A 26,710-nucleotide genomic window follows, 5' to 3' on the forward strand; every position below is an offset into this window, starting at 1 on the left:
GTGCCAACGAAGCACCCCTTATCTTATTATTGTGTCAAAAGGATTCCATGATGTACAATAATGGGAAGAATCTAATGAAGCCTGGGGAAAGGACTTAGGCCAGCGGATGAGCGCTCAGAATGGATCCGCACTCGCCAGACCAGCGAAGAAGAGCTTTCCACGAGCTGGAAACAAGAGCTGGCCGCTCCTGGGAGTGAGGATTAAAAGGCCAATGTGGCCCGAAACTGAGCAGACTAAGGGATGGAATGGAACTAAGACCGGAAATGTCAGCGGAATCCAGATCGCGTTGAAGGTGTGGTGAAACGTACAGAATTCTGATTTATTTTAAGGGCACTGAGCAGCCACTGGAGTATTTTGCCAACGGGGGTTCGCTGATCAGATCTGTGTTTTGAAAAGGTCACCATCGCTTCCTTATTCAGAATGGATGAGTAAAAGGCAAGAGTGGAAAAGGCAGCTGGGGGACCAGAGTCTGTTCACGCGGTCCAGGCAGGAGGTGATGACTGGCGGAGGTGGACATGACAACCAGTACATTCTGGAGATAAAAATGACCGATGAGCTGGAAGGGGTAAGGCATGACGTGAGCAGACTTCCCCACCTCCCCTCTAGACTCCTGACCCACGTGCTCTCCATAGAACTTCTCCAGATATTCTAGAAGCTGAGGTCCCTGGAAGGTCCCTTTCTACTCAGTAAGGTGATCTAGAAAAATATGCAAACTCCCATTCGTTATGGCTACTGTGGTCCTACTTTGGCCTGATGAACATGGGTGCTTCTAGATTAAAAACCCATGTTCCTTAAGCTCCTGCCCATTGAGAGAAGGGTAGGGGGTTAACTCTACAGACCAGCAGAGGAAATACAAGCTTTTCATCTCAAGGATTTGCTTTGATAGATTCATTTGAAAAAAAATTATATATATATACATATCGATATGAAAAAATATATATATATACACACACACGTACATACATACATATATATCTCAAGCCACAGCAAGCGGCTTTCTGGTAGCTGTTTGGCTCTGCATAGAATATGTTCCCAAGGGTTTAATTACCAGTGAATATAAACTCTGGGTCTTGTTCCATTTTTACAAGCCATAAAAAAGCATGCTTGTATGGTTCCATGGACTGTGCGCTGTAACTTCTGTGCTGTGTAGCTCTCATTAGGGATGTAAATTCCATCCATAACCCAAAATAAGGAGACAGGGATCAGCCCCATTAATGGTCACCACAGGCTGTGAGAAGCAGGGTCTGCCCACTGGGTTTCCAAGGTTTCTAGTCTTTTAGGATCCTCTGTGGAGGCTGGGGGCCATGGGATCTATATTCTCAGGAATAGTTTTCATTTCCCAAGGCTAAGTATCTGGGAGGGGCCCAAGAGAGGCCTCCTGGGATTATCTACCCCTGTCCCCATGGAGTCTGGCACATGCCTCGGACATAGTGAGCTTAACAGATGTTTGCAGCACGAAGGAGCGGCCTTTTGGATGTCAACTCATGTGCATGGAGTACAGAGTACTTGACTGTGGGCCAAACTCACTTACCTCTTTTTGTCCAGTGGCTTGTAGAAAATGGCAATAATCATCTTGAATTGAAAGAAATTTGGCCTTTCCCGTCCCTTCAGCATCCTTAAGGTTTGCCATGCTCTCCTGAAAATACTGCTCGGCCATATCTGAAGAAAAGCATCATAATGACATTTGAAGATTGCTTGCTGAGTTGAAATGGGGGCAGGATAAACATGCTTTTAGTGGTGCTGAATGATCTGACAAGAGGACTGAGCTAATCTGCCCATTTTTTCAGGAAAGATTGAGGTCTCAGAAGGATACGGCAATTGAGGTTCCTTGGTTTTCATACATTTTAGCTCTCCCAGCAACATGGTGAGCAAAGCTAATGCCAACGGAGAAAACATTCCCCAGACCTGGACACTCTGGTATCATTTTCAGGCTGATTAACCATTACTTCTTCCTGTAACTCTGGTAGGGCTTCCATGGACTTTGTTATCTTAGAACTAATAGTTCTACAACATTAACATTTGGGAAAATATGGCTGACACGCCACTGAAAGAAGACACCCAACCATTCCAAACACATAAACATACCGGTCATAATATGATGAGCATGTTTTTAAATGTATGCCAACCTTGAAAGCAAGAAAAGGAAAACCTCAGGTATAGAAAATGAAGAAGGGGGGCACCTGGGTGGCTCAGTGGGTTACAGTCTCTGCCTTCAGCTCAGGTCATGATCCCAGAGTCCTGGGATCGAGCCCCGCATCGGGCTCTCTGCTCAGCGGGAAGCCTGCTTCCTCCTCTCTCTGCCTACCTCTCTGCCTACTTGTGATCTCTGTCTGTCAAATAAATAAATAAAAATCTTAAAAAAAAAAAAAAAAAGAAAGAAAGAAAATGAAGAAGGAACTAGAAGCCGGAGCAATGAGTGGGGGTTGAACCTGAATGGTTCATGAGGGTCTATTCTACGAGGATGAGGACTAGAGATGAAGCCTGAGGACTCAGTGTGGTAAGAAGATGGAATAAAGGGGTGCCTGGGTGGCTCAGTGGGTTAAAGCCTCTGCCTTCGGCTCAGGTCATGATCTCAGGGTCCTGGGATAGAGCCCCACATCGGGCTCTCTGCTCAGCGGGGAGCCTGCTTCCTCCTCTCTCTCTGCCTGCCTCTCTGCTTACTTGTGATCTCCATCTGTCAAATAAATAAATAAAAATCTTAAAAAAAAAAAAAAGAAGAAGAAGAAGATGGAATAGAGCTCCTGACAAAAAGCCAGTGTGCTGGGCAGAATTCTAGGATGGCGCCGTATGCCTCTCGCCTTCGTAGAATCCCTTGCCTGTGATGGTGGGTGGGACTTGCCCGATGGGATGAGCTATTACTCCTGTGATGAGGTTATATGAAATGACATGGTTGACTTTAAGGAAGTGAGATTATCCCTTGGGCTTTAGCGACTCACCTGATCCCTTTCAAAGCCGAGTTTTCTCCAGCTGGTAGCAGAAAAGGCAGCCAGAGAGATTCAAAGCATAAGAGGGATTGGACAACGAGGTTCTCCATTGGTGAGATGGAAGGAACCATGGTATGAGGACCCAAGAGTGGCCTGTAGGTGCTAAGGGAGGTCCCTGGCCAATAACCAGCAAGAAAATGGGGCTTTAAGACTTCTGACATAAGGAACTGAGTTTCTTAGTTCCTTCCGTTCCAATGGGTTTAAGCAATTGTCATTGGTTATGCAGCAGAAGAAAGCTAACACAGTCAGGAATCCCTACAATAAGATAAAAGCAATTGTATGGTCCAAGGTGAGGCCTCACAGTTGTCCCACCCACCAGAGGCCATCGGTGGCTAGAAACAGAGCATCTGAAATGGGGATAGCATATATGGGGCAGGTACATGAGTGAGTTCTTTTTTTTTTTTAGATTTTATTTATTTATTTGACAGACAGAGATCACAAGCAGGCAGAGAGGCAGGCAGAGAGAGAGGAAGGGAAGCAGGCTCCCTGCTGAGCAGAGAGCCTGATGTGGGGCTCCATCCCAGGACTCTGGGATCATGACCTGAGCCGAAGGCAGAGGCTTTAACCCACTGTGCCACCCAAGCGCCCCCATGAGTGAGTTCTGAATCAATATCAACTACTTGGTTTGGAAATTCTGAGCCAAGAAATTAACTGGGAATGAGTCTGAAACTGGAGAAATCAGAGGGCTCCAGCACAGGCATCAGCCAACGTCTTCTGTGAAGGACCAGATGGTAAATATTTTAGGCTTTGGGGGGCACATGGGCTCTGTCTCAGCTATTCACCTCTGCTGTCGAGGCACCAAAGCTTCCATAAACGAATGGTAACACGTCAATGAATGGACGTGACTGTGTGCCGGGAGAATTTTATTAACTAATACAAGTAGCAAGCAGGACCACCAACACCTGTTCTGGCAGAGGAAAAGGCAGTATCTTCCTCTCCCGGGAACATGGGACTCCCGCAGAAGCCCCTGCTGGAGACGACCTCATGGCGACACATGACAAACATGCAACATTTGCCGGAGAAGACGATGACCCACGTGTACAGTGGCCGACTGGACATCGCCTCTCGGAAATCTCATGTGTATCATTTAGTGTAAATACATATGAGCAAAAAGATAAAACACAATCTTCTGCTTCTTTGCATTTCCTCTGCATCAGCTTATTTCCCCTTTATCACCTCCAATTTTGCATTTGTGTGTCCTTGCTATTTTCTTGATTAGACCAGCTAGTGTCTTCTCTATTTTAATAACTTTTCCAAAGGATCCCCCCCTTGAATTCATTTTGCTCCTATTGTGACATGAGTGCCAGAGGCTTCCAAAGAGGCCCGCATGAATACAGCATTCCAGAAGTCACGGAAGAACAGGAATTGGACCAGCCTGTCCAAAGAAGGTGGCTGTTCCTGAGGTTGTACTCGGCGGGGGCTTGGGTTCAGGTGCTGGCTCTGATGTCATCTAGTTGTCCAAGATGATTATTGCCATTTTCTACAAGTCACTGACCTCAATGCCCCCATCTGGAAAGGGGGATATAACACTAGCATCTTCTTTGTAGGGTTGTCAGAGTAAGTGGATTCATGCATATCAACAACTGAGGACATGTCTAACCCCTAGTCCGTGCTTTGCAAATGGTCATCATTTGAATTCAGGGACAGCTTGGAGGATCATGGTTATGGACGACCTCTGTTGCCCTCACAAGGCTGACCAGCAGGGACACCAGAAGCAGAGGTGGACATTGAGACGTTAACAGGACAGGAGCACTATGAAAAGGAAGAGTGGTCAAAAGGCACAGAAGCCTGGGCTCATCAGCACCTCGTGCCCACCTTGAGAGTTTTGAGAACACCTGAAATTCACACTGAGCATACTGGTCTCAAGAAATGACTCAAGTACTAGCCATGTGATCTCTTTTAGAAAGGAGACACCTGGGGCGCCTGGGTGGCTCAGTGGGTTAAGCCGCTGCCTTCGGCTCGGGTCATGATCTCAGGGTCCTGGGATCGAGTCCCGCATGGGGCTCTCTGCTCAGCAGGGAGCCTGCTTCCTTCTCTCTCTCTCTCTCTGCCTGCCTCTCAGTGTACTTGTGATTTCTCTCTGTCAAATAAATAAATAAAATCTTTAAAAAAAAAAAAAAAAAAAAAAAAGAAAGGAGACACCTGCGTAATGCGTCTACCGAATCTAGTCAACCAAGAGAAAAGTTAGGTCTGAGAACAACTTAAGTTTCAGTTCTCTGCAAGACTTACTTCGGTTGGCACCTACGTAGTTGCCAGACAGAAGCAGGAATTCTGTTGGGAGGTGGAGTTTTCTGGAGAGGTGTCCATGCCAGCCGGCCCCCAGAGTTTGTTGCGAGATAGAAGTTGATTGAACTGGAGTCCCCTGTTCCTTTCTCTCAATGGGGGGAGGGAGGGTGTGTCCCCTACTAGACCAGCAGACAATTCTACCAAGTAGAAAATCTCTTCACTTGTAGTGCACTCATGGGAGAAAGCATTACGGATTTAATGTGCAAGCTAAGTATTAATTTTCGCTACTCTGATAATCTCATGACAGCAAATGTGGGGAAGATGTCGCATTTATTTTGTTGATTTTAAAAGCATTACAGAGATGAACATTCCAGGTCTAAAAATTAACAGGGATATTTAGGAGTGGAGTGCTTTTGCTCTTTTAATAGTCTGTCTAATTGGGAATTAACCAAAGAATGCAACTGAGCCCTTCTTGAAGACCAAAGATCTTTCTGAGTCTCAGCCTTGTTCCCCTGAGATGAGTCCTTACCGTAAAGACCGGCAGATGTCAAGCATATAGGAAGCGGTTGGGGCTGGGCAAGCAGGACTGAGTTTCCGACCTTGGGCTTTGGCAGAAGTGGTGTCCTAATCAGAGGAGGAGGCAAAAGGGGTGGAAATAGTTCCCTCCTCTTTCTGAGTAAGGAGCTGGTCTCTCAGACACAGGAGGACGCAATTGAGCTTCTTACCTTTCTAGCCCCAAGTCCTGCTACCTCTTCGTATCCCTTCCCCCAGGAGTCACATGCTGACCAGCTGCCCCTCTAGAGGGTACCCCATTTAAGCTGGTCCCCTAGACCTGAGTGCCCCCTGCTCCTTTCCCTTAGTGTAGCTGATCTCACAGAGATGCTGGGAGAGAGGGAGCTGATTGGCCTAATTCAAACTAGTACGTAAATGGCTCAACCTTGGACTCAGGCCTGAGTATGCTTGTTAGCACATGTGGACTTCTGGAAGAGGGAGTGAGAATGAGGGAGAGAAGGAAGGGGAGAGAAGAAGTGATTTATTTATTAAGGCAGCGGGGTTACTGATGTGAACACAAGCCTGGTGTGGTGGTGGTGGGACATCGGAGACAGGCCTTGCCCTGGAGTCTGCCCTCTGAAGGTGCTGCCTGCAAGGTCACTGGTCAGATGGGGTGTGGGTGGGGGAGGGGTTCTCTGACAGCTGCTGGCCCATATAAGTTGGCCACACATCAGGCATCCTGTCCGGGCCCTTGTCGATCAGAAGAGCCTTCAGTTTGGGAACAGAAGAAGGTGTTGGGCATACCCTGTGGGTGGGTGCCTTCCCTGTCTCTAAATTTGAAACGACTTTTATTTTTACCTAGGATACAGGAAAACTCCTTTACTGCAAGACTCTCATGTGTTTCCCTCACCTGTTTAACTCCCAGATTAGGTGTCTGACCTGCGAACCACATGATCAGTCTTCATGGGGAGAGCACAGTTGTCCTGTCACTACAGCTAAGGAGTGACTCCCCGATGAGCAGTCTGTTCTTCTGGGAGTGGGCATTTGCCTGGCGGTCCATGGTGGGCAAGTGATTTCCACAGAGACAGAAGGTCAAGCAGGGTGGGGAGATGCCGTGCCCAGCCCAGACCTCGTGCCTGGTGTGTGAAGCCAGGTGTGTGTTCACACAGAGCCGGCCATTTCAGTGCGCTCACAATGACCACCCCCAACTTGGAAAACCTCTTCTAGAATCATCTGCAACCTGATGCCGGTGGCCTTGGCGGAAGATGAGGTCATTTTCTAAAGCACAGAAGCATGACTTAGCTTGTAAATCTGAGCCCCGGCGGCACAGGTGTCCCCAGGTCAGGAGTCCTCTCCCGTTTCCACTGCAACACAATGTTTAGGCCCGTCTGTGAGTGAGCGCGAGGGAGAAAGTGTGGCCCCGTGGGCAGAGGGGCTTAATGTTTCTTGGAGGCCCTCCCAGACTTTTCTTTTAAAGAGCAAGAGGAATGCGTGGTTAGAGTCTGACACACTGGAGGTTAGGAGGCTTTTAATTAAAACAAATTCCAGTGATTCTGGGCTCATTTTCTTAAGGTTGTCCTAAGGCAAGAGCTGAACAGTGAGGGCAGCTTTCATTAAGAGGGAGGACTGCATGTACGATGTGACAATTTTCTTTTGTCAACAGTCTTGGGAAAGAATCTATACCACGTACTCCCAGCAAAAGCTTTAAGGACCGCAGGGAAGCTAGCCTGGCGTTAACCCAGGGGAGCTCCGTCACCTAGCAAACGAACAGATGGGACCCATTTAGACCCTGTTGAGGGCTCCCATGGGCTCTGCCCAGGCAGCTGCCCTGAGACCACCTACCAGCCCTGGTAGGGGTGTGTGGTCCACAGGGGAGACCCACCCTCTTTGGGAAGAACACTTTCCCAGGCCCCGGACATGGCTTCTAGGAGCGGCACACCTGCCACTCACTAGCCATGTGATCCCAGGAAGTCCAAAGTCATCCGTGGGGGGCAGGTTTGCCTCAGTAGCATGAGGTGACCAGATGGCGGCAGGTTGGGTGAGGCTTGCGTGGGAGAGCGTTCCTGAAGCGCCCACATAGTGCCAGGCCACCCACAGGCCCAGTCAGGGGCTCAGTCCCTTTGGGGATCTGCCTGCCTCCAATATTCTTGCCACTAGGAAGCGGACCCCATGTCTACCTCCCCACCATTCACAGTCTCACCCAGCAGTGGCCACCCCATGGTGGTCAGGTATCCAGCAGCCTCCAGTCCCTGCTACCTGGTGAAGTATATATGTTTTCCAGAAGCTGCCCTAAAAATCCTTTTGGAAGGGACGCCTGGGTGGCTCAGTTGGTTGGACAGCTGCCTTCGGCTCAGGTCATGGTCTCGGAGTCCCGGGATCGAGTCCCGCATCGGGCTCCCAGCTCCAAGGGGAGTCTGCTTCTTCCTCTGACCTTCTCCTCGCTCATGCTCTCTCACTGTCTCTCTCTCAAATAAATAAATAAAATAATTAAAAAAAAATCCTTTTGGAAGCCAAGTCAGGGTATAAATACCATAGACTTTTCTGAGAAGTTCTGAAGACAAATTATTAGCCAGTAGAAGAGTGAAGAGCTGGATATCACGGAGGGCACGTACCTCGTCTTCCCTAGCAGAGGACTGAAGTCACAGACTTTGTTCTCAGAAGCAAAGATGAAAGGCAGTTTGTAAGCAAGGCTTGACGGGTTTCGGTTTGCCCCAGGTTGTCCCTTTGTGAAGAGAGATCAATAGCACAGACTTGGGGAGAGGAGGAGGCAACCCCATCTCATGGACTACCCCCAAGAGCGGTTGACTCTGCAGCTCCCACTGTCTGTCCTCTGGGCTCCTTGGCCCTCCGGGGACAGTGTCACTCATCTCCAGTTCCGGAGCGTGGTGAAGTAGGCAGTACCTGGCCTCTGTCTAAGCCTTACTTTGCTTCTAACGTGCAGAGTGACTCTGGACACGCCCTGGCCCTCAGTCCTCTAGATGGGATGTGAAGTAAGATACCTTCCAGACTTTTCTGAGAGGAAACAAAGATGGTGGCAGAGAGGGTAAGGGTTCTTCTCTGGCCTCACCCAGCTTGCTCCCTGCAGCTTTTCCTTCCTCACCTGGCCTTGAAAGCCCAGAACAGGCATGGATGCCAATATCTGCTTGAGGAGCTCAGAGGCAGGCCAGGCTCGGGCTGGCGGGGCATTTTGGAGCAAGAAATGGGCCGTGACTAAGAGCTGAGAAAGGGCCTCTCAGAGCCCATGGGGCTCAAGGGGACTTTGGGAAGGCTGAGGAGGGAGGAGGATGGAGAGGGGAAGAAGGGAGACGAAGGGAGAGAGGTTGGTGGGCGTGGCCAGCCGTGGCTCACACTCATTTCCACCAGCAGGGCTGTACCACAAACCCCACCCGGAGGCCTCCCCAGGGTGGAGGTGGGACGAGGGGGCCAGCCGGGGCAGCTGAGGGGGGCCACGGGCCGGTGAAGGCCCCCTGACTATGACTGTTCCAGGGAGCCAGGTGACCTGTCGGAGGAGTCCACTGGAGCTGGGCGTATGCGTGTTCCAGAGCCTGTCTGGCTTCCTGTCTCCACGGGACACACAAGGCCATGGAGAGGAGCATCTATAACCCCGGGGGTGGGGAGTGGGCCGCTCCTGGGGTGGGACCCAGCAGAGCGGCAGGCTGAGAAGGCAGGCCGCAGGAGGGAGAGTTGAGAGAAGGCAGGGTCATGGAGGTCTATAAAACACGAGACTTCCATCAAGAGGCAACGCCGAGCTTCCGATACTCATATAATTCATGTCTACTGCGCAAAATGTAGGGAGAGCCGAGGATAAGAGGGGGCCAGGGAATTTATCTTGGGAATGCACCCCGCGCTCATGAGTCTGGTCCCCATGGCCAGGGATCCCACCCCCGCGGCCCCCAAGGCTCTGACCAGGCCCCTTCCCTCCTGCCAGGTCTGGACCCTACAGAGCCCAGGCTGTAGATGGAGCCACTTCCAAACAAGGCCGTCTGTGCTGGGCAGGCTCTGCCTCTCAAAGGTTTACGCTGAAATGTACTTGGCTTCCTCCCATTTCATTTTAATATCCTTTAGAAGAAGAGTTATAAACACAAGGCCAATGTCCTGAACACTCAGCGGGGTTGGGAGAAGCTGTTAATACCAAGTTTGTCTATGGCTGCTCCGGGAAGCCGGCCAGGCTCAGGTCAGTGACATTCCAGGAGCCTGAATTGGAAGTCCTTATGCAATCCCAATCCTTCGTGACTTCTAGGGCAGTTTTGTCTGCATAAGGAATGCAGGAAAGGCACAGGGCAAAGGGATTCGCTTGAGCGTGGAGGCTGAAACGCGCTGCCTTCTGGGCCAGGAGCGTTCTGGCTGTCCAAGGGCAAAGCCTTCAATGGGCATTTAGCGAGCAGGTTACAGAGGATCCCCAAATGAGAATTTTTTTCTAATTAATGATGCTTTTTAATAAAAAATATGTATTCTGCACAGATAGGTTTAAGCACAGGGAAGCAGGGCTGAGGTCCTTGTGCCTGTGGATTTCCATGGCATTGGGCAGAACATGCAGATTTGTTCCCAGGGGATCTGGCTGGGATTTCTAGATGCAAAGGGACTAAAGTCCATCACAGTCCTGCTGTCCTGGGTAAAAGACAAGCAGAAAGAGAGAGAGAGAGTGTGTGTGTGTGTGCACACACACGCGCGCTTGGGGGTGGGGTGGGGCTGGTCTCCCCTTAACTCCCCTTAGTTTTCAGACAAAGATAAGTTCCAAATTTCTCCCTTTCCTTTCCCCATGCTGGAGGCAGCAGAGGCTTGGGTCTGTTTCCTTCATTCTTGCTAGGGGGCATTGAGCAAGAATGAAGAGAGAGACGACTAGAAAACCCGGGCTTCCTGAAAGGTGGTGGGAATGCACCTGCCCACTCCCATGGCAGCTCCTGGCTGGCCAGGGCCCAGCCCATCCCTGCTTCCAAAGGCACGCTGACTCCATGCCTGTGACACAGGTCCCCTCAGCCTGCACCACACTTAGGCATTGTGGGTAAGAGCCGGATCAAACTCCGGATCCCACAGCACTGGGTGACTTGCACAAGGTCAGTCAACTTGCCACAGCCTTTTCCACGTTCACCACAGAGGGAACGAGGATTGAGACCGATGCAGTTTTCAAACTAGTGGACACAGTAGGCAGGGTCTGGGGTTTCTCCTCGCCTGTATTCACTATTCTTCTTCTTCTTCTTTTTTTTTTTTTTTTAAAGATTTCATTTATTTATTTGACAGAGATAAGCAGACGCTTAACGGACTGAGCCACCCAGGTGCCCCTAGCTCTTTGGCCTTCTCTTGGGCATTCCCAAGACTCCTCCATCCCCAGAACCACCCAGTTGTCTGAAACCCATGAGGCCTTGAGGAAACCAGGAAGGGTCTGACAAGCACTCATTACACACCTGATCTCCGGGGCAGAATTTACAGGTCTGGTCCTCACATTTGTTTTGCCCCATGCAGAGTCTGAAACTTACTTGAGTTAGTTAGCATCAATTACACGTAAAAACCTAGATTTCTGCCTTCTCTTGAAAAGGCAGATCTGCCATAGAAGCCTGCCTTCCCCTTGGTGGTAATGGGCTAGAGAGGCCGCTGCTCACTTTCGGTAGGGTACGGCTTCTCCAGTTGCTACCGTCCTCAGCCCTCTGCATGGTCTCTTGAACGTTACAATCACCAGAAGCTACCATTTACGATTACGCTTGCTGCTGCTACTGTATTGTTGTGACTCTCTGTGTCACTCATATGGCTTACTTGATTCCTATAGACACTTAGATTTGTGACTCCTGCTAGTCTAGGGATTTCCATCCAACATGCACTGGCATCTTATTACTAGTTGGGAGTGAAAGGGTCTTTTCCCCTACTAAAAGACTTTAGCACCAATGAGCTGGTTAAAAAACTGCTGGCTCTTCGAAGGTTTTGTAGTGGATTGTTATATATGGAGTGTTCTGGGGAGAGAGGATCTGAAAGTTTTCCAGCCTTCTCTCTCTATCCCTAGATAGGCTGCTCCGCTCCAAAAAGGAGACCAGAACAAAGAGTCTTAAGGTTGGATGGATGGATGGAAAAACTCTGAAATCCCCTTCACCAGCTCCTTCCTGGACTGGAACCCCTGCCTCACCCAGGGGTCTGTACAGACCAAGCTGCTCATAGAGGTGTCCCCCTCGTCTTTGCCTACCCGCCAGCCTCGACATCCTAGCCCAACTCCTGTACCCTGTACCCCAATTATTCTGGATCTCAATTTTAGGCTTGCTGGCTCACTGGATCTCATTTTACTATAGTACATGACTATTTTTATCTGACATTTTGCAATATACCCATATAGGTCTTCTTTATTTATTTCTAAGTATTCTGACTGCCTCCCCCCCACCAAAAGTCACTGGAATACATGTTCTCCAGCAACAGAGGCATACTGTATGTTCAGAGTCCAGAACTGTGGATTAAAGAACTCCCCAAGCTCGCTGCTCTACCTTTTACATGGGGCTAAGAAAAACCATGTGAGTCATAAATAGCAACTTCCTCTTGGACTCCTGAAACCATGTAAGTTCATCCTGATGGAAAGCCCAGTCCTGTGAAAGTCTGTGGGCTGGGGTTCCGACAAGCCAGATCTGTTGCCACAGTAGCTAGCTCCACAACAATCTTTAAAAATAGATCACCTTTGAAAGCAGAGCAGATTTCCCTGTAAGCCCAGCATGGATTCTCTGGAGCTCTTAATAGCTCTGGTTGGAGGAGAATTCACTGGATTTGAAAATAAAAGATTAGAAAAAGGCCGAATAGGACAGAAACCAAAGAACACTGCTGCAGCTGAGGGAGTGGAACAGCTATGCAGGGCCACATAAAGCCGCCAAAGGTCTCCAAGGGTCCTATGTCACAGACCATGCCCACCTGTGCGCCCATCCTAAATTCAGCGGGTTACAGACCCAGCAGCGCATGCGCAGGCACCAGGGTGGTTGGAGGGTGGGGCGTAGAGCGGGCAGCAAGCCCCGCCCACAGAAGGTTTGCGCTCACCTTGGTGCTGGGTACTCCCAGAAGCTACAGCAGCATGGGCGACAAAATGCGCAGAGACCGCTGCCTCCTCTTGAGAGGGGTTTTTGCTCAGCACGATGAGATGCGCCTGTTACCAGGGAAAGAAGAAACACGTTTATCTACTCGCTTGTGGCAGCCATAGGGAACTGGTCTTGCAGTGAGTGATCAGCAGAAAGCCAAGGAACTTTCAAGCCAGGTAGACAATATGACTTATGGTGAAGCACAGTCGATTCTTAGGAGACCTGGATCTTAAAGTCATGCGGAAGTGGAGATGGAGAGGCTGGGTCCAGACGGCTTGAAGCTGTGACCAGGGCGCATCGCTAAGTAAATCATTTAAGTCTTGGCTCCTAGGAGTGTGGTAGTGTGGTGTCAACTGAGGGGGCATGGGGAGGTGAGGAGGAAAGTTTCCAGAAGGAAGGAGATGGGTTACAGAGTGCCTGTGATGTGCAGAGGAAGTGGGGGAGCCCAGGCCCCTGGCCGCGCTCAGCACAGAAAGGGGGACCCCGAAGGCGGTCGCAGACTCCCCAGTGCCTGATCCACCAAGCCTACGGGCCTGTATCCTCTTCACACTGGCCCATGGGGCTGCCAGAGCACAGAAAACAGCTCAGTTCCTCGAAAATAAAGCTCAATTTAAAATTTTTTAAGAGAAAAAAAAATAAAACCTATGACCCCTTGAATATAAAATAAAAACAATCCTCTCAAATAAAATGAAAAATGCATCTCTCCAAATCAAAAGAAAATTTAAAAAAATGAAAAAGAAAGCTAGATTCATCTGACTGTCAACATTTAAAGTTTTAAAAACGCTATTAGTAACAGGTTTATGTTCATTCAACAAACACATAATTACTGACTGCCTGTGGCAGGAGGGGCCCCGGCTAGAAAGTGTGGGCAGTAGGGAAAGGCCTGGGAAGTGAGCATGATGTCATACAATGCACTAATGCAAAATCCCAGGTAGTTCGCAATTAACTGCCAAGAGGGTGACAGAAATACTAAAATACGGCAAATTTAAAAGGCGAAATTCCAGAATGGGATAGGCAAGACACGATAACAGCAGCTAAGGTTTCTTTCTCATTCGTAGTATCCATTTTAATTCTCTTAATTGTTGTTATCCATGTTCTGTAGTTGGGAAAGTTGAGGATGTGGAATGGATGACTTGCCCATGATAGCTCACAGCTAATAAAGGATGGAGATAAGACTCTGATCTTGATACTCTGACCTTACATTTGCTCCCCTCCCTGTCCCCCGCCTAAGCCCTGGACCCTGGTGGCAGACATCACTAATTGATGCCAGCACACTTCCCCCAGACCTCAGGAGCTATGACTAATCCATGGGAGCTGGCCTAGGAGACAAAACCATACTATTAGAACTTTCTAGTCCAGGGGCGCCTGCGTGGCTCAGTCTGTTAAATGTCTGCCCTGGGCTTAGGTCACAATCTCCAGGTCCTGGGATGGAGCCCCACAGTGGGCTCCCTGCTCAGCGGGGAGTCTGCTTCTCTCTCCCAATCCCTCCCCATGGCTCATTCTCTCTCAAATAAATAATAAGATCTTAAAAAAAAAAAAAAGAAAAAAAGAAAAGAACTTTCTAGTCCAGACCAAACAGTGAGATGGCAAAGACATAGAGGCTCTGATGATCAGCTGAACCCATTTCTGAGTAGAAACTAGACTGCTGCCTCATTAGTCATACTGAAAATCAGCTGAGTTACTAGCTCTAGACTTTTTATGATAAGGGCTACTCCAAATCAAGATTGCTGATAATAACTTTAATCGTTGTGTTAGAACAACCAGAATTTCATTTTTGTAAATACTAACAATATCCAATGTTTTAAAAATACTTTTCTTATTATAGGATATAAATAAGTATCTAAATTGAATCAAGTAATTCCAACAACCTACCGATTAGTCATTATCCTCAATTTGGCCTGGAGCTCTGACCTGAAATGCTTTCCAAATAATGCACACTCCAAAAAGTAAAGACAATCGGAGCCACGGGGATAGAGTCAAACCATCACACGGTCAGGGTTTGCAGAGAGGGAAACAGAGAGAGAAAAAAGCTTGCCCCACCCCAAAGGCAAACTGAATCTTGTTTACTTGGGATCTTCCCCTGGCTAACTGTGTCCACAGTCCACCACTGGGGAGACCACCTGGTGATGCAAGAAAAGATTTAACTCATATTGTTACAAATACTTTTAATACACACAATACTTTAGATTGATGAAAACCCAAATTCAAAATAAAAAAAGATTTCATATGTAGTTTCCACTCACTATTATAATTCAAGGCAATGTAAAAAAATAATAATCAAAATTATTTTCAATTTAATAATCACACGTTCTGAGAGCTCTGTAGGTCGCCTTTTGCTTCTGGAGACAGAAAGCAAAATCTTCCAAGGGCAAAATTGTGCACAGTATCAAGCAAGTGGATCCTGAGAGCTTAATCTGAATTTCACAAAATTGTCATAACCTCAACTTTTTTCTGTGTGAGATACTGATAGAAGCATTTATTGTTTTTTCAGAAACTCCATCCCTGATCTAATTTATATCTGGAGCTCTTGAAACTTCTAAAAACCATACGCTGGTTGGACATTGAGGGAGTTAGTGGCGGGGGGGAATGCAGGAGGAAAAAGGAACCACGATGTTTAAAATGTGCAAGATAAGTATCTCATGGATTCGGTAAAATTGAATTTAGTTTAATTTAATGCAACCCCATTCAACTTACCTTCATTTTTAACTGCTTTCTACAAGCCAGACTGTGTCCTTCATCACACCTGGTCCTGCTTCGGTCACGTCCACACAATTCCTAGTCCTTTCCACTCCCCCCTTCGCACTACCCATCGGCCCCCTCCTGCTGTCTCTTCCCTTCCTGGCCAGCTAGGAGCCCCCCACCCCTCACTGCTGTTCTTAAAAAAAAAAAAAAATTCTCAGCTTCACTGAGGCCTTATTTCAAATGGTGAAAAAAGAGGAATCATATAATCAACCACGAGAAGAGGGATGAATCTATTGCGGTTTATTCATATGAGCATTGAATTCTACCGGGGGTATTAACATGGTTACATTTCCGAAACATACCAGTGGGTAGAAAAGTAACTTACAAAAGGTATCGGAACATCATGGCACCGCTGAGGTTCAAGTTTCTGTTTTAAAGCAAAAAAACAAAACAAAACCCCCAAACCCTTTCATTTCAAGCACAATCTTCCAAGTTCTCTAAAGACCAGAGCAGTTAAAAGCTACTCTCCCCGAAGCAGGTGGAGAGGGCCTGGAGGTTCACTTAGCTGCGCCCACCCGGCTGCCCCCAAAAGACCTTCTGTGGAACAGGAGGGCTCCGGGAGATGCAGATTGAGAACCACAGCTCTGCAGGGAACGGGAGGCCTCCTTAGGGAGCAAGCAGAAAGGCAGTTGACAAAGCTAGTGATTAGATTACCCAATTTGCCAAACTAAACCACTGCTCACGATTCTGGAACAACGCTCTGTTTGCTGCGAGAATATAAATACCCCTGTTGTATACATCTGAGAGCATTTAAGGACTAGTTGTTAGTGTTAACAGAATTACAGGAGCCATGCCTGCCTGTCTGGCTTTATGCAGGAGCCCAACTAATGGGCCCCGTTGGGGATCTGTGGCTTGAGTCTATTCGCTCCTCATTATTTATTAATCTCCCAGGGCTCAAATTTCTCCTCCCGTTCTTTGTTGTCTTCAGTATCTTATGGTTATATGCTTATCAACTGTCGTCTTGAAGCTGAGAAGGGAGTGTTTAATGTTTCTAAATCTCAAGCTGTTAGCGTGTTGTACTGGGTTAATAACAAAAGCCAAAACCAAACCTTTAATATCCCATTTCGAGCAAGGTCCTTACTTGAAAAACCTCATTCACAAGGCCAACCACCTCCAGCCTTGCCAAGGGACAGAGCAGCTGTTGCTTTCTGGTCCTTCTGTGCGTTTCTGGGGGAAACCACGGAGTCCGCAGGGCCAAGCCAGCTGTCAATAGACCCAGCCAGAGTTGGGGCTGGCAGGCTCTTATCGAACTGAGGCTGTCCCCTTGGATTTGTGAAATGTGGAATCGTTCTTGAAGAGAAAACTTGATGACTAGTAAAAAGGATGCTTCTACTTAGGCAAGCAGACCCCATTACGTGAACACTCAACTTAAAACATGCAGGGTTCTGACGGCGGAACCCCAGCTCTTGGCAAGAGGGAGGGACAGATTCTTTTCTCACTTGGTAATAAGTAGGAGATCACTGACTCAGAGAGAAATCTCCCCTCCCATAGCCAAGTGGAGAGTACACAAGTCGCTCAAGGAACATTTGCGGACCTAAACTGGGTCTCTTTACCCTGGGGACAGGAACACTCACGGGGAAGACAAGACCAGGCTCCAACTCAGTAGCTGGTGGGATCTCTTTGTACAGCTGAAGGCTTGCACTGGGGAGGATGGTGGGAAGGGGGGAAACTCACACTGGTTCAGCACCGACCTTTGTCAGCCATGGTGCTCCGTGAATCATATACACCTGCTCGCTGAGTCACGGAATGAGCCGTAAAGGTGATGTCAACAGCTCGATTTACTGATGGGGAAAATGAATTATCTGGGAGATCAAGCAGCTAACTGAAAAGGTCACATCGAGGGGTCCATGGCAAGACAAGGATTCAATCGAAGGCCTGTGATTCCCAGTTGCACTCCTTTCTCATCTAATATCTGGTTGTTAAGAGAGGAAAAGTTACAGAATGATGATTTTCTAATCAACATAATCAAGTATTACTTGAGAGTCAGAGAAATAGGTGCTGGGAAATAGATTAGGCCCAGAAGTTGAAATGGGCTGGCGAGGGGGAGACCGGGCTGCCAATGTGTGGGTCCCGAAGCAGCTGAGAACTAACCACAGAAGGACGGCCCCAGAGTGGAGAGTTAGGCAGTGGGTGACGGATAGAGCAGATGATGAAGAAGGTCTTTCTGGGGCACCTGGGTGGCTCAGTGGGTTAAGCTTCTGCCTTCAGCTCATGCCCTCAGGTCATGATCTCAGGGTCCTGCAATCGAGCCCCACATAGGGCTCTCTGCTCAGCAGGGAGCCTGCTCCCCGCCCCCCTGGCCTCTCTGCCTACTTGTTGTGATCTCTTTCTCTCTGTCAAATAAGTAAATAAATAAAATCTTTTTTTTTTTTTTTAAAGGTGCTTTCTACCATGTCTGTGTGTCTGCTTTGATTCCAGTCCCCTTGTCACTGTGAGGTGTGAGCTTGCTGTGTTCCTTCTAGAACTGCCCAACCGTGTAGTTACATGGCTTCCCCTCCTGGCCTTTGCTGGAGCCCGCCGTCCCACACTTTAGCTTTGGGCTGGGGGCCTTGTACCGGACAGGGTCACGTTACAACTCCAGGCTGACGCTTCCTTTCCTCTCCAGTCTCTGGCAGGCAGGGAAGCCTCTCACGGCCACCCACCCCGCAGGGGCCTGGGGCTGCGGAGAGCCTTGGCTAAGAGAAAGATGTGGCTGGGACTCCTGGGGGTGGGGGTGGGGAGTAGACGAAAGGGAAATCACTGGGTGCGGAGGGGAGGGCATTCAAAAACGGAGTCCAAGGGCCTCAGAGGAAGCCGGTTTCTTTTAATAGAGAGTCCTCTGTGGCCACCCTCCAGTTGTCAATTTTAGCTCTTCCAAAGGGCTGGGGAGAAAAGGTCCTCCTCTCCGTAAGGGTTAGCACCAAAATAGATACGTGGAGAACTTAGATTTTCATCTGCTCTTGGTTACTAGTGTGTGTTTCCTTAAAACATAGCTAGATTTTTTTATAGATTATAGGAGTAATACCCCTATATAATTTTGAAAGAGCCTAAGTGGTAAGTTAAAACACCCTCTCCCTTCTGTCTATAAGCCTCACGCTCTTCTCCCTATTCGCAGCGACTTCTGTGAATCTGACTTCTTACAGTGATCACTTCCAAGTTTCCCCGTGTGCCCCTTTGAAATACTGACACGCTTATGCAAACGCACACCTGCACAGACGCGCATGCGCGCTGAGGGCCTGACTCTGTCTGCCCTGCCGCCCCTCCCCCAGCTTCCTCGGCCACCAGCCCTCCGGGCTCTGCCACAGTGACTCCTGTCCCCTCTCTTCAGGCCTCTCTGTTGGGAGCTCTCACAGCACCCGGTACCTTTCTCCAGGTGCAGGTCACAGTTGCCTTTCCACATTCATGGGAACATGTGTGACTGTTCAGCTAAGGCCTATGTCACTCCTTAGGCTGCCCCTGGACAAGGGGCACCTGGCGGGATCTGATCAGTTGTTGACTCAATAAACATTCTGGTCTACATCTGGCTTATTAAAAATAATCATGTCCTCTGAGCATCTCTCAAGGCGGAACACACGTATCATCCATCCATCCATCCATCCATCTATCTATCGTGTGTCTAATTTCCAAAGGCTCGCTGTTGCCAGCGACACAGTTTCACTGCGTATACGTCTTTGCACACGTGTACACATCTATCTGTTGGGTAAGTTTATAGATGTGAACCAGCTAGTCAAGGGGTCAATGCATTATAACATCGTAGAGGGAATATCAACTGTTTCCCCCGCAAAGTGGTGCCAATGCCCATTCCTTTCAGTGGTACATAGGATGCCTGCTTTCTTGTACCCTTGCCATCTCGGCATCATCAGACTCTTGTTTTGCTCAGTTACAGTGTATTTTTTAAAAAATTTTATTTATTTATTTGACAGACAGAGATCATAAGTAGGCAGAGAGATAGGCAGAGAGAGAGGCAGAGAGAGAGGAAGCGAAGCAGGCTCCCGGCCAAGCAGAGAGCCCAATGCGGGGCTCGATCCCAGGACCCTGGGATACTGACCTGAGCCGAAGGCAGAGGCTTTAACCCACTGACCAACCCAGGCGCCCCACAGTGTATTTCTTTAAAAACAAATGACGTCGACCATTATTTTTCTATGGTTATGGGCTATTTGTAGTTCCGCTTCTGTAAACTGACCATTTCTGCCTTTTGTCTCTATTTCTATGGAGTTGTCTTTTTCATCTAGATTTTTTTTTAAGTTTTATTTGTTTATTTTAGAGAGAGAGAGAGAGAGAGCATAAGAGCGAGAGGGAGAGAGAATCTCAAACAGATTCCCCATTGAACATGGAGCCCAACACAGGCTCCATTTCAGGAGGTGTCAATCACTTAACCGAGCCACCCAGGCACCCCTCACCTAGCTTTTATAAGAACTCTTTCTCTGTCTTCTCTCTTTGATATTTATTCTTTGACTTTGTGATATTTTGTCACAGAGAAGTTTTTTGTTTTTATGCCATCAAATTCATCCCTCTTTCTTTCTCTTTTTTTCTTTCTCATTTTCTCCCTCTCAGTCTATATACCCATATGCACATATGCAGAGGAAAGATACAAGCATTACCACTGACTCTTCTTGGAAGGGAGGCCCCAGATGACTTGTAACTCATTTCTTTGTATTCCTCTGCATGGCTTGATCTTTTAAATATAAAGAGCATTATCATTTTTATTAAAAAAATAGTTACTTAAAAAGAAACAATATAGCATCTGGATTTATGTCATTCTTGGGAAAGTTTTATGATGCGCAGAATCACAATTGCATTCTGCATCTTTTCTAATTTTAAACAAGAAAGGGTAGTATTTTTAGAGATTTGGGAAATTATAAATAGTGCATTACAGCAAATACACAGCAATGAACCAGAACCAATCAGAGGTGCTGCCATGTGTGCTGTCATCCGAAGCTGGCAGGAGTCGGGTGTGAACACCTGTCACCCGTCCCCTGGGTCTGGCCAAGGCTGCCCAGAGGAACCTGAAGCCACATTTTCTGACCTCCAAGTGTTTGGTAGTTTGACTGATGTATTAGTTTGCGATACTTTGTAAATCCAACTGCCTGCAAATCTGGGAACTACTGAGAGGCAGAGTTGCCCTGAAAACGGAAAAGGAAGACAGGCAAGTCAACTAACAGAGACGTCGAAAAGCAGCCGAAGCTCGTGGGGTGTCAACTCATCCCCCTACTGACACACACACCCACGACATCCTCACAAAAATGAGATCCTGGGGGTTTTCTTGCGGAGAGGAAAACACAGATCTATTGCCAAAATCTGCCATGAGTAGTCTGAGAAACAATTGTGCCTGCAGATTGTCCGCAGACCCCTGCAGCACGGGGACTGATGGGGCCCAGCACAGTCATGTCACTGGCCCCGGGGACCACCGCCTTCCCTGTGTGGTGGCTCCGTGGGGCTTGGTATTTTTCTCCACTTGAATGGGTTTGTTCCCGAAATACTTTGGAACTTGTCGACATTCTCCAGAAAATAAAAGGTCTTTTCTCTCTGGGCATTTCTGTCACTCCAAAGGAATGAAGAGTGGAAAAACTAGAGGGTAAAATAACAAAACCCCTTTTCTTTTCGGGTACTTACTAAATGGCTTTTAGCCGAGGGCTCCCGTGGAGAGCTGCAGCCACACTGTACCTTTCTGTGTCTAGGTAAAGCTCTTAGAGAAAAGAGGAGCCTTGATAAATGTTTAATAATTACCGTTAATAAATAAAAGAAGCTTATACTGGCAACATGCCTAATGGTTCACAAAGCAGTTTCCATTTTGAACCTTTGAACAGTTCTGTGAAATGGATAGGGCCTTTTGTAGGACTGGATTTTTTGTTTTGTTTTGTTTTTTGGAGAGGTTAAATGACTTGTATAATCAAAGAGCTGGCAAACAGAAGACTTTGGACTCCCACTCGGATTTTCTGACTTCACACCCAGTATTATTTCAACGTCACAAAGCCCTCTCTCTAATAATGATTGGGAAGTATTTATTTAAACACTCTCCAATCTTTATTAAACTCAAGAATAAACAACAATAAAAGTCACCGATTAAATTTTACAAGTATTATAAAAATGCGTGAATTATTCTACAGCTCTAATACAGAGAAATCCTTCTAAAAAATTCAAAATCCAAATGCAGTGAAGGGAAATGTTGAAAATGTGAAAGCAATTAAGAAAGCTTTTGCATGGCGAAAAAGCATTATGAATCTACAGGAAAACATATTAGAGCTAATAAATGAGTTCAGCAGGATAGCAGCATGTAAGATAAACCTACCATTTGTATTTCTGCACACTAGCAATGGACAGCAGGGAAAGGAAATAAAGAAAAAAAAGCGTTTTTGTTTCTAAGAGCATCAAAAGAACAAGACACCTGGGAATAAATCTCCCAAAAGAAGTACAAAACTTATACTATAAAACATGGTTGAGTTTATTAAAAAAAAAAAAAAAAGGTTGAAAGAAACCAGGGAAGAACTGAATAAATAAAGATATCTTATGTTCATGTATGGAAAGCCTTAATATTGTGAGGAAGTTAATACGGACTCAGTGTTTTGTTTTGTTTTTCCAGAAACTGATAAGCTTAACCTAAAATCACATAAAAGCATAAGGAAGCCAGATGAGTCAAAACAATCTTAAAAAAGAGTAAAGAAGTTGGAGATGTCACTCTTATAGATTTCAAAACTTACCATAAAACTTGTGCACGAATGTTCACAGTAGCAGTATTCATAATATACATAAATGTACTACTATAAGACATTACATGAGACTGTGGTGCTGGCATAAGGACAGAAATATGGATCAACGGAATAGAATCAAAAGTCCAAAAGTATGGGGCGCCTGCGTGGCTCAGTGGGTTAAAGCCTCTGCCTTCGGCTCAGGTCATGATCCCAGGTCCTGGGATTGAGCCCTGCATCGGGCTCTCTGCTCAGTGGGGAGCCTGCTTCCTCCTCTCTCTCTCTGCCTACTTGTGATCTCTGTCTGTCAAATAAATAAATAAATAAATAAAATCTTAAAAAAAAAAAAAGTCCAAAAGTAAAACCTTATGTTTATGGTCAATTGATTTTGACACAGGTCCCAAGGTAATTCTGTGGAGAAAAGATAGTCCTGGGACTATCTTGTCTTGGGACAACCAGGATATTCACATGCAAAAGAGTGACGATGGAGCCCTACTTCACATCCTAAAAAAAAAAAAAAAAAGAACTCGGGGCGCCTGGGGGCTGGCTCAGTGGGTTAAGCCTCTGTTTTTGGCTCAGGTCATGATCTCAGGGTCTTGGGATCAAGCCCCGCATCGAGCTCTCTGCTCAGTGGTGACCCTGCTTCCCCCTCTCTCTCTGCCTGCCTCTCTGCCTACCTGTGATCTTTCTCTCTGTCAAATAAATAAATAAAGTCTTTTAAAAAAATGAACTCAAAGTGGATCAAAGACTTCAATGTAAAAATTAGACTATAAAACCCATAGAAGAAAACAGATACAAGTCTTCATCAATTTGGATTAGGCAATGGTTTCTTAGATGTGAGGCTGAAAGCACAAGCCACAAAAGAAAAAGCATACCCTGGACTTCAGTGAAAGTAAAAACTTTTATGCTTCTGAGGCTGCGATCAAGAAAGTGAGAGGACAACCCAGAGGACGGGAGAAAATATTTATACATCGTGTATCTGATAAGGGTCTAGTGTCTAATATCCCATAGGAAGGACTCTTTTAAGCCAACAATGAAAAAGACAAGTAAACCTATTTAAAAATGAGCAAAGGATTTGAATAAACGTTTCTCCAAAGATGGACAAATGAGCACACACATATCCATGGAGGCAGAACACCATGAGTCATTGGAGAGATTTAAATCAAAATCCCAGCGGGATACCACTCTGCACCCACGAGGATGGCTGAAATCAGAAGGACAGATTCTAACGCGTGTTAGCGAGGATGTGAAGGAAGAATTCTCAGCCATTGCTGGTGGGACTCGGATGCTGAGGCTGCTTTGGAGAACGGCTTGGCAGCTCCTCAAAGAGTCAGGTTCTCTTTATACCCAAGAGAACTGAAAACCTATATCCATGTAAAAACTTGCGTGTGAATGCTCAGAGCAGCAAGATTTGTAATCTCCATGGAGTGGAAACAACCCAAGCATCCATCAACTGATGAAGAGATGAATCAAGGTGGCCCGTCAGTATTACAGAACATTCGTCAGCCATAAAACAGGGATGAAGTAGAGGCCCCCGGCAGGCTTAGGTGGTTAAGCATTTGACTCTTGATTTCAGCTCAGGCCATGATCTCAGGGTTGTGGGATCGAGCCTTGTATCTGGCTCCGTGCTCGGCAGGAGATGCTCTCTTCCCTCTGCTCCTCCCTCTGCTCCTCCCCCAGCTCACGTGTGCTCTCTCTCTCTCTCTCAAATAAATCTTTTTATTTTTATTATTTTTTTAAAGAATGAAGTAGTGATACTCGCTAAGCATGGATGAACCTTGAAAGCAATATGCTAGATAAAACAGTCAGACACAAAAGGCCACATATGATAGGATTCTATTTCTATGAAATGTCTATAATAGCCAAATCCATGGAGGCAGAAGGTAGACTAGTGGTTGCCAGATGAGCAGTACAAGAAATCGGGGAGTAACTCACAGTGGGTGCAAGTTGCTTTTGAGGTGATGAGAGTTGTTCTGCTATTGGATAGTGGTCATGCTTGTACCGCTTTGTGAATATGACCAAACTACTACACTGTACACTGTAGAAGGGTGAGATTTAGGGTATATAAATTATCTCAGTAAAAACGCCATAAACAAAATAAAATGCAAATGACAAATCGAGTGAAAATATTTATGACACATGTCATAGATAAAGGGGCAATATGTGTCGGACGTAATGACTTTTATTTTTTTCTTAATTTTTTAAAATATTTTATTTTTTTAAAAGATTTTATTTTTTTGTCAGAGAGAGAGCACAAGCAGGGGGAGTGGTGGGCAGAGGGAGAAGCAGGCTCCCTGCTGAGCAAGGAGCCTGATGTGGGACTCGATCCCAGGACCCTGGTATCATGACCTGAGTCAAAGGCAGATGCTTAACTGACTGAGCCACCCAGTGTCCCTGTAATGACTTTTAACAGTTAAGGGAAACTAGATAAAAATTCTATTAAAAAGTAGACAAATGATAGGAAAAGAAAATTCACAAAAAATATATTAAGGAAATCCACTGAACCTATGAAAAGATAGACAATTTTATTGTGCAGATTAAAACTATACAGAAACTTCACTTTTTGCCTCTCTGATAGAACTAAATGAAAAGTTTGACGATACAGTCTTTGGGAAGAGGCTGTTGGGGAGACAGCACAGTCTGACTTTGCTGGTGGGGGTATAAATGGTAGAAGCCCCAAGAAAGGCAATATCCAGCAAAACTACCAACACAACCAGCTCCCTTTGGTGGAGCATTCCCATGTCTAGGAATTTACTCTGAAGATACAACTCCAATAATATAAAAATATATGTGAGTAAGATTATTCATTAGAACATTGTCTGTAATTACAGAATACTGGGACCTATCGAAATGTCCAAACACAAAACGATTTGAGAAAAACACAGTATGTGCCTAAAGTGGATTATCATACCTTTGTACAGATGAATGAATTGCTATAAAGTGATTTCCAGAATATACTCCTAGGTGGAAAAAGAACACATACACACAGCAAATAAATAACCTGGTGGGAGGAGGGAGGGACTTTCCTAAGAGATGAACAACCACTGATAAATGTGGATGGGATGGCAGAATGGAGAATCATTCATCTGCCACCATCACTGCAGAGAGTGGTTTGGGAAAGAGTCATCAACGCGTGCTAAACGTTGAGAAACTGTGCAAAGGAGTGGGATATATACATAGTCTTAAAATTGTCTCTCTACTGAATGCTTATTGGTATTCAAAGGGAACAACAGTTCCCAAAGGGAAGAATCACTTTGATTGGGTGATAAACGTAGCGTCACTAATGAAGGACAGGTAGATGTCACGTGCCTCCAGATGTACTACCCTAAGAAATACAATATCCTTTTGTAGTATTCTGGCTGGGCATGCATTGTCCAAACTTAGTCATAAGAAAACATCAGATAAACCCAAACTGAGATATAGTCTAGAAAATGGCTGATCTGTACTCTTCACAAATGTCAATGTCAAAGGAGACAAAGACAAGCTGAGAAGCTGTTCTAGATTAAAGACCAGAGGCATAATGACTAAAGGTAACACATGAACCCGGAGTGGATCTTGTATTGGATGGAAAAAAAAATGACATAAAGACAGTACTGGGACAACTGACAAAGGAGAATATGGCTTCTACCAATGAGAACATTCGTGAATTTGATGACTGTATTGTGACTACCTCAGAGACTATCTTTGTTAAGTACTCAGGGATTGAAGGACACAATATAATCAAATACTTCCAGATGATTAAAAAGTGTAAATAGTTACCACTTTGTGCCTATATATACATACATGTGTGTCTATACAGACAGATAGGGAGAACGACTATGGCAAAATACTTTAAAATGGTGACTCTGGGTGGGGGGTGGGGGTGCCTGGGTGGCTCAGTTGGTTACATGTCCAGCTCTTGGTTTCAGCTCAGGTCCTGATCTCTGGGTCTCAAAACTGAGCCTGGCATTGGGCTCCATGACCAGTGGAGAATCTGTTGATATTCTCTCCCTCTCCCTTTACGCTCCCCTCCCCTACTTTCCCTCTCAAATAAATAAATAAATCTTTTTTAAAAAATGGTGAATCTGGGCCCTACAAACAAGAGGGACTACTTAACCCATTTTCCATTCGCATAGTACCGAGGGCTCCTAGAGGTGATAAGGCCTAATATACTGGAAGGTAGAATCCTTTCGATGATCCCTGCTCTTAGAAATTCCAATTTCTTTCTCTACACTAGTATTTCCTAAACTATGGCCCGGGGAACACTAGTGTCTCATAGATATATGATTCTCGATTCTCAGTACCACATTTGATATTACTTTTTTTTTCTTTTTAAAGATTTTATTTATTTATTTGACAGAGATCACAAGTAGGCAGAGAGGCAGACAGAGGGAGGGGGGGAAGCAGGCTCCCTGCTGAGCAGAGAGCCCGATGCAGGACTCGATCCCAGGACCCTGAGATCATGACCTGAGCCGAAGGCAGCAGCTTAACCCACTGAGCTACCCAGGCGCCCCCTCCTCACCTCTTAGTACTTTGTGAAATAGGTCTCTGTAATTAACAACTTGGGAAACAACAGATGTTGCTG

General features: G+C 46.4%; 1 protein-coding gene across 4 annotated transcripts in view; it reads right to left on the minus strand.

The window, feature by feature from the left end:
- The window catches only part of TTC23 (tetratricopeptide repeat domain 23), a 101,946-nt gene that overhangs the window by 23,379 nt on the left and 51,857 nt on the right, over nt 1-26,710 (minus strand). For 3 of the 4 annotated variants that reach the window (XM_059371656.1, XM_059371657.1, XM_059371659.1), the window contains 2 exons: nt 12,702-12,807; nt 1,532-1,659 (listed from right to left, as the gene is read on the minus strand). In XM_059371656.1, coding sequence (XP_059227639.1) covers nt 1,532-1,659; nt 12,702-12,807 — 234 coding nt within the window. The remainder of the gene's footprint in view (nt 1-1,531; nt 1,660-12,701; nt 12,808-26,710) is intronic. The other variant, XM_059371658.1, reaches the window with a different exon arrangement.

Source organism: Mustela nigripes, chromosome 13 (assembly GCF_022355385.1).
Source record: "Mustela nigripes isolate SB6536 chromosome 13, MUSNIG.SB6536, whole genome shotgun sequence".
NCBI lineage: Eukaryota > Metazoa > Chordata > Mammalia > Carnivora > Mustelidae > Mustela > Mustela nigripes.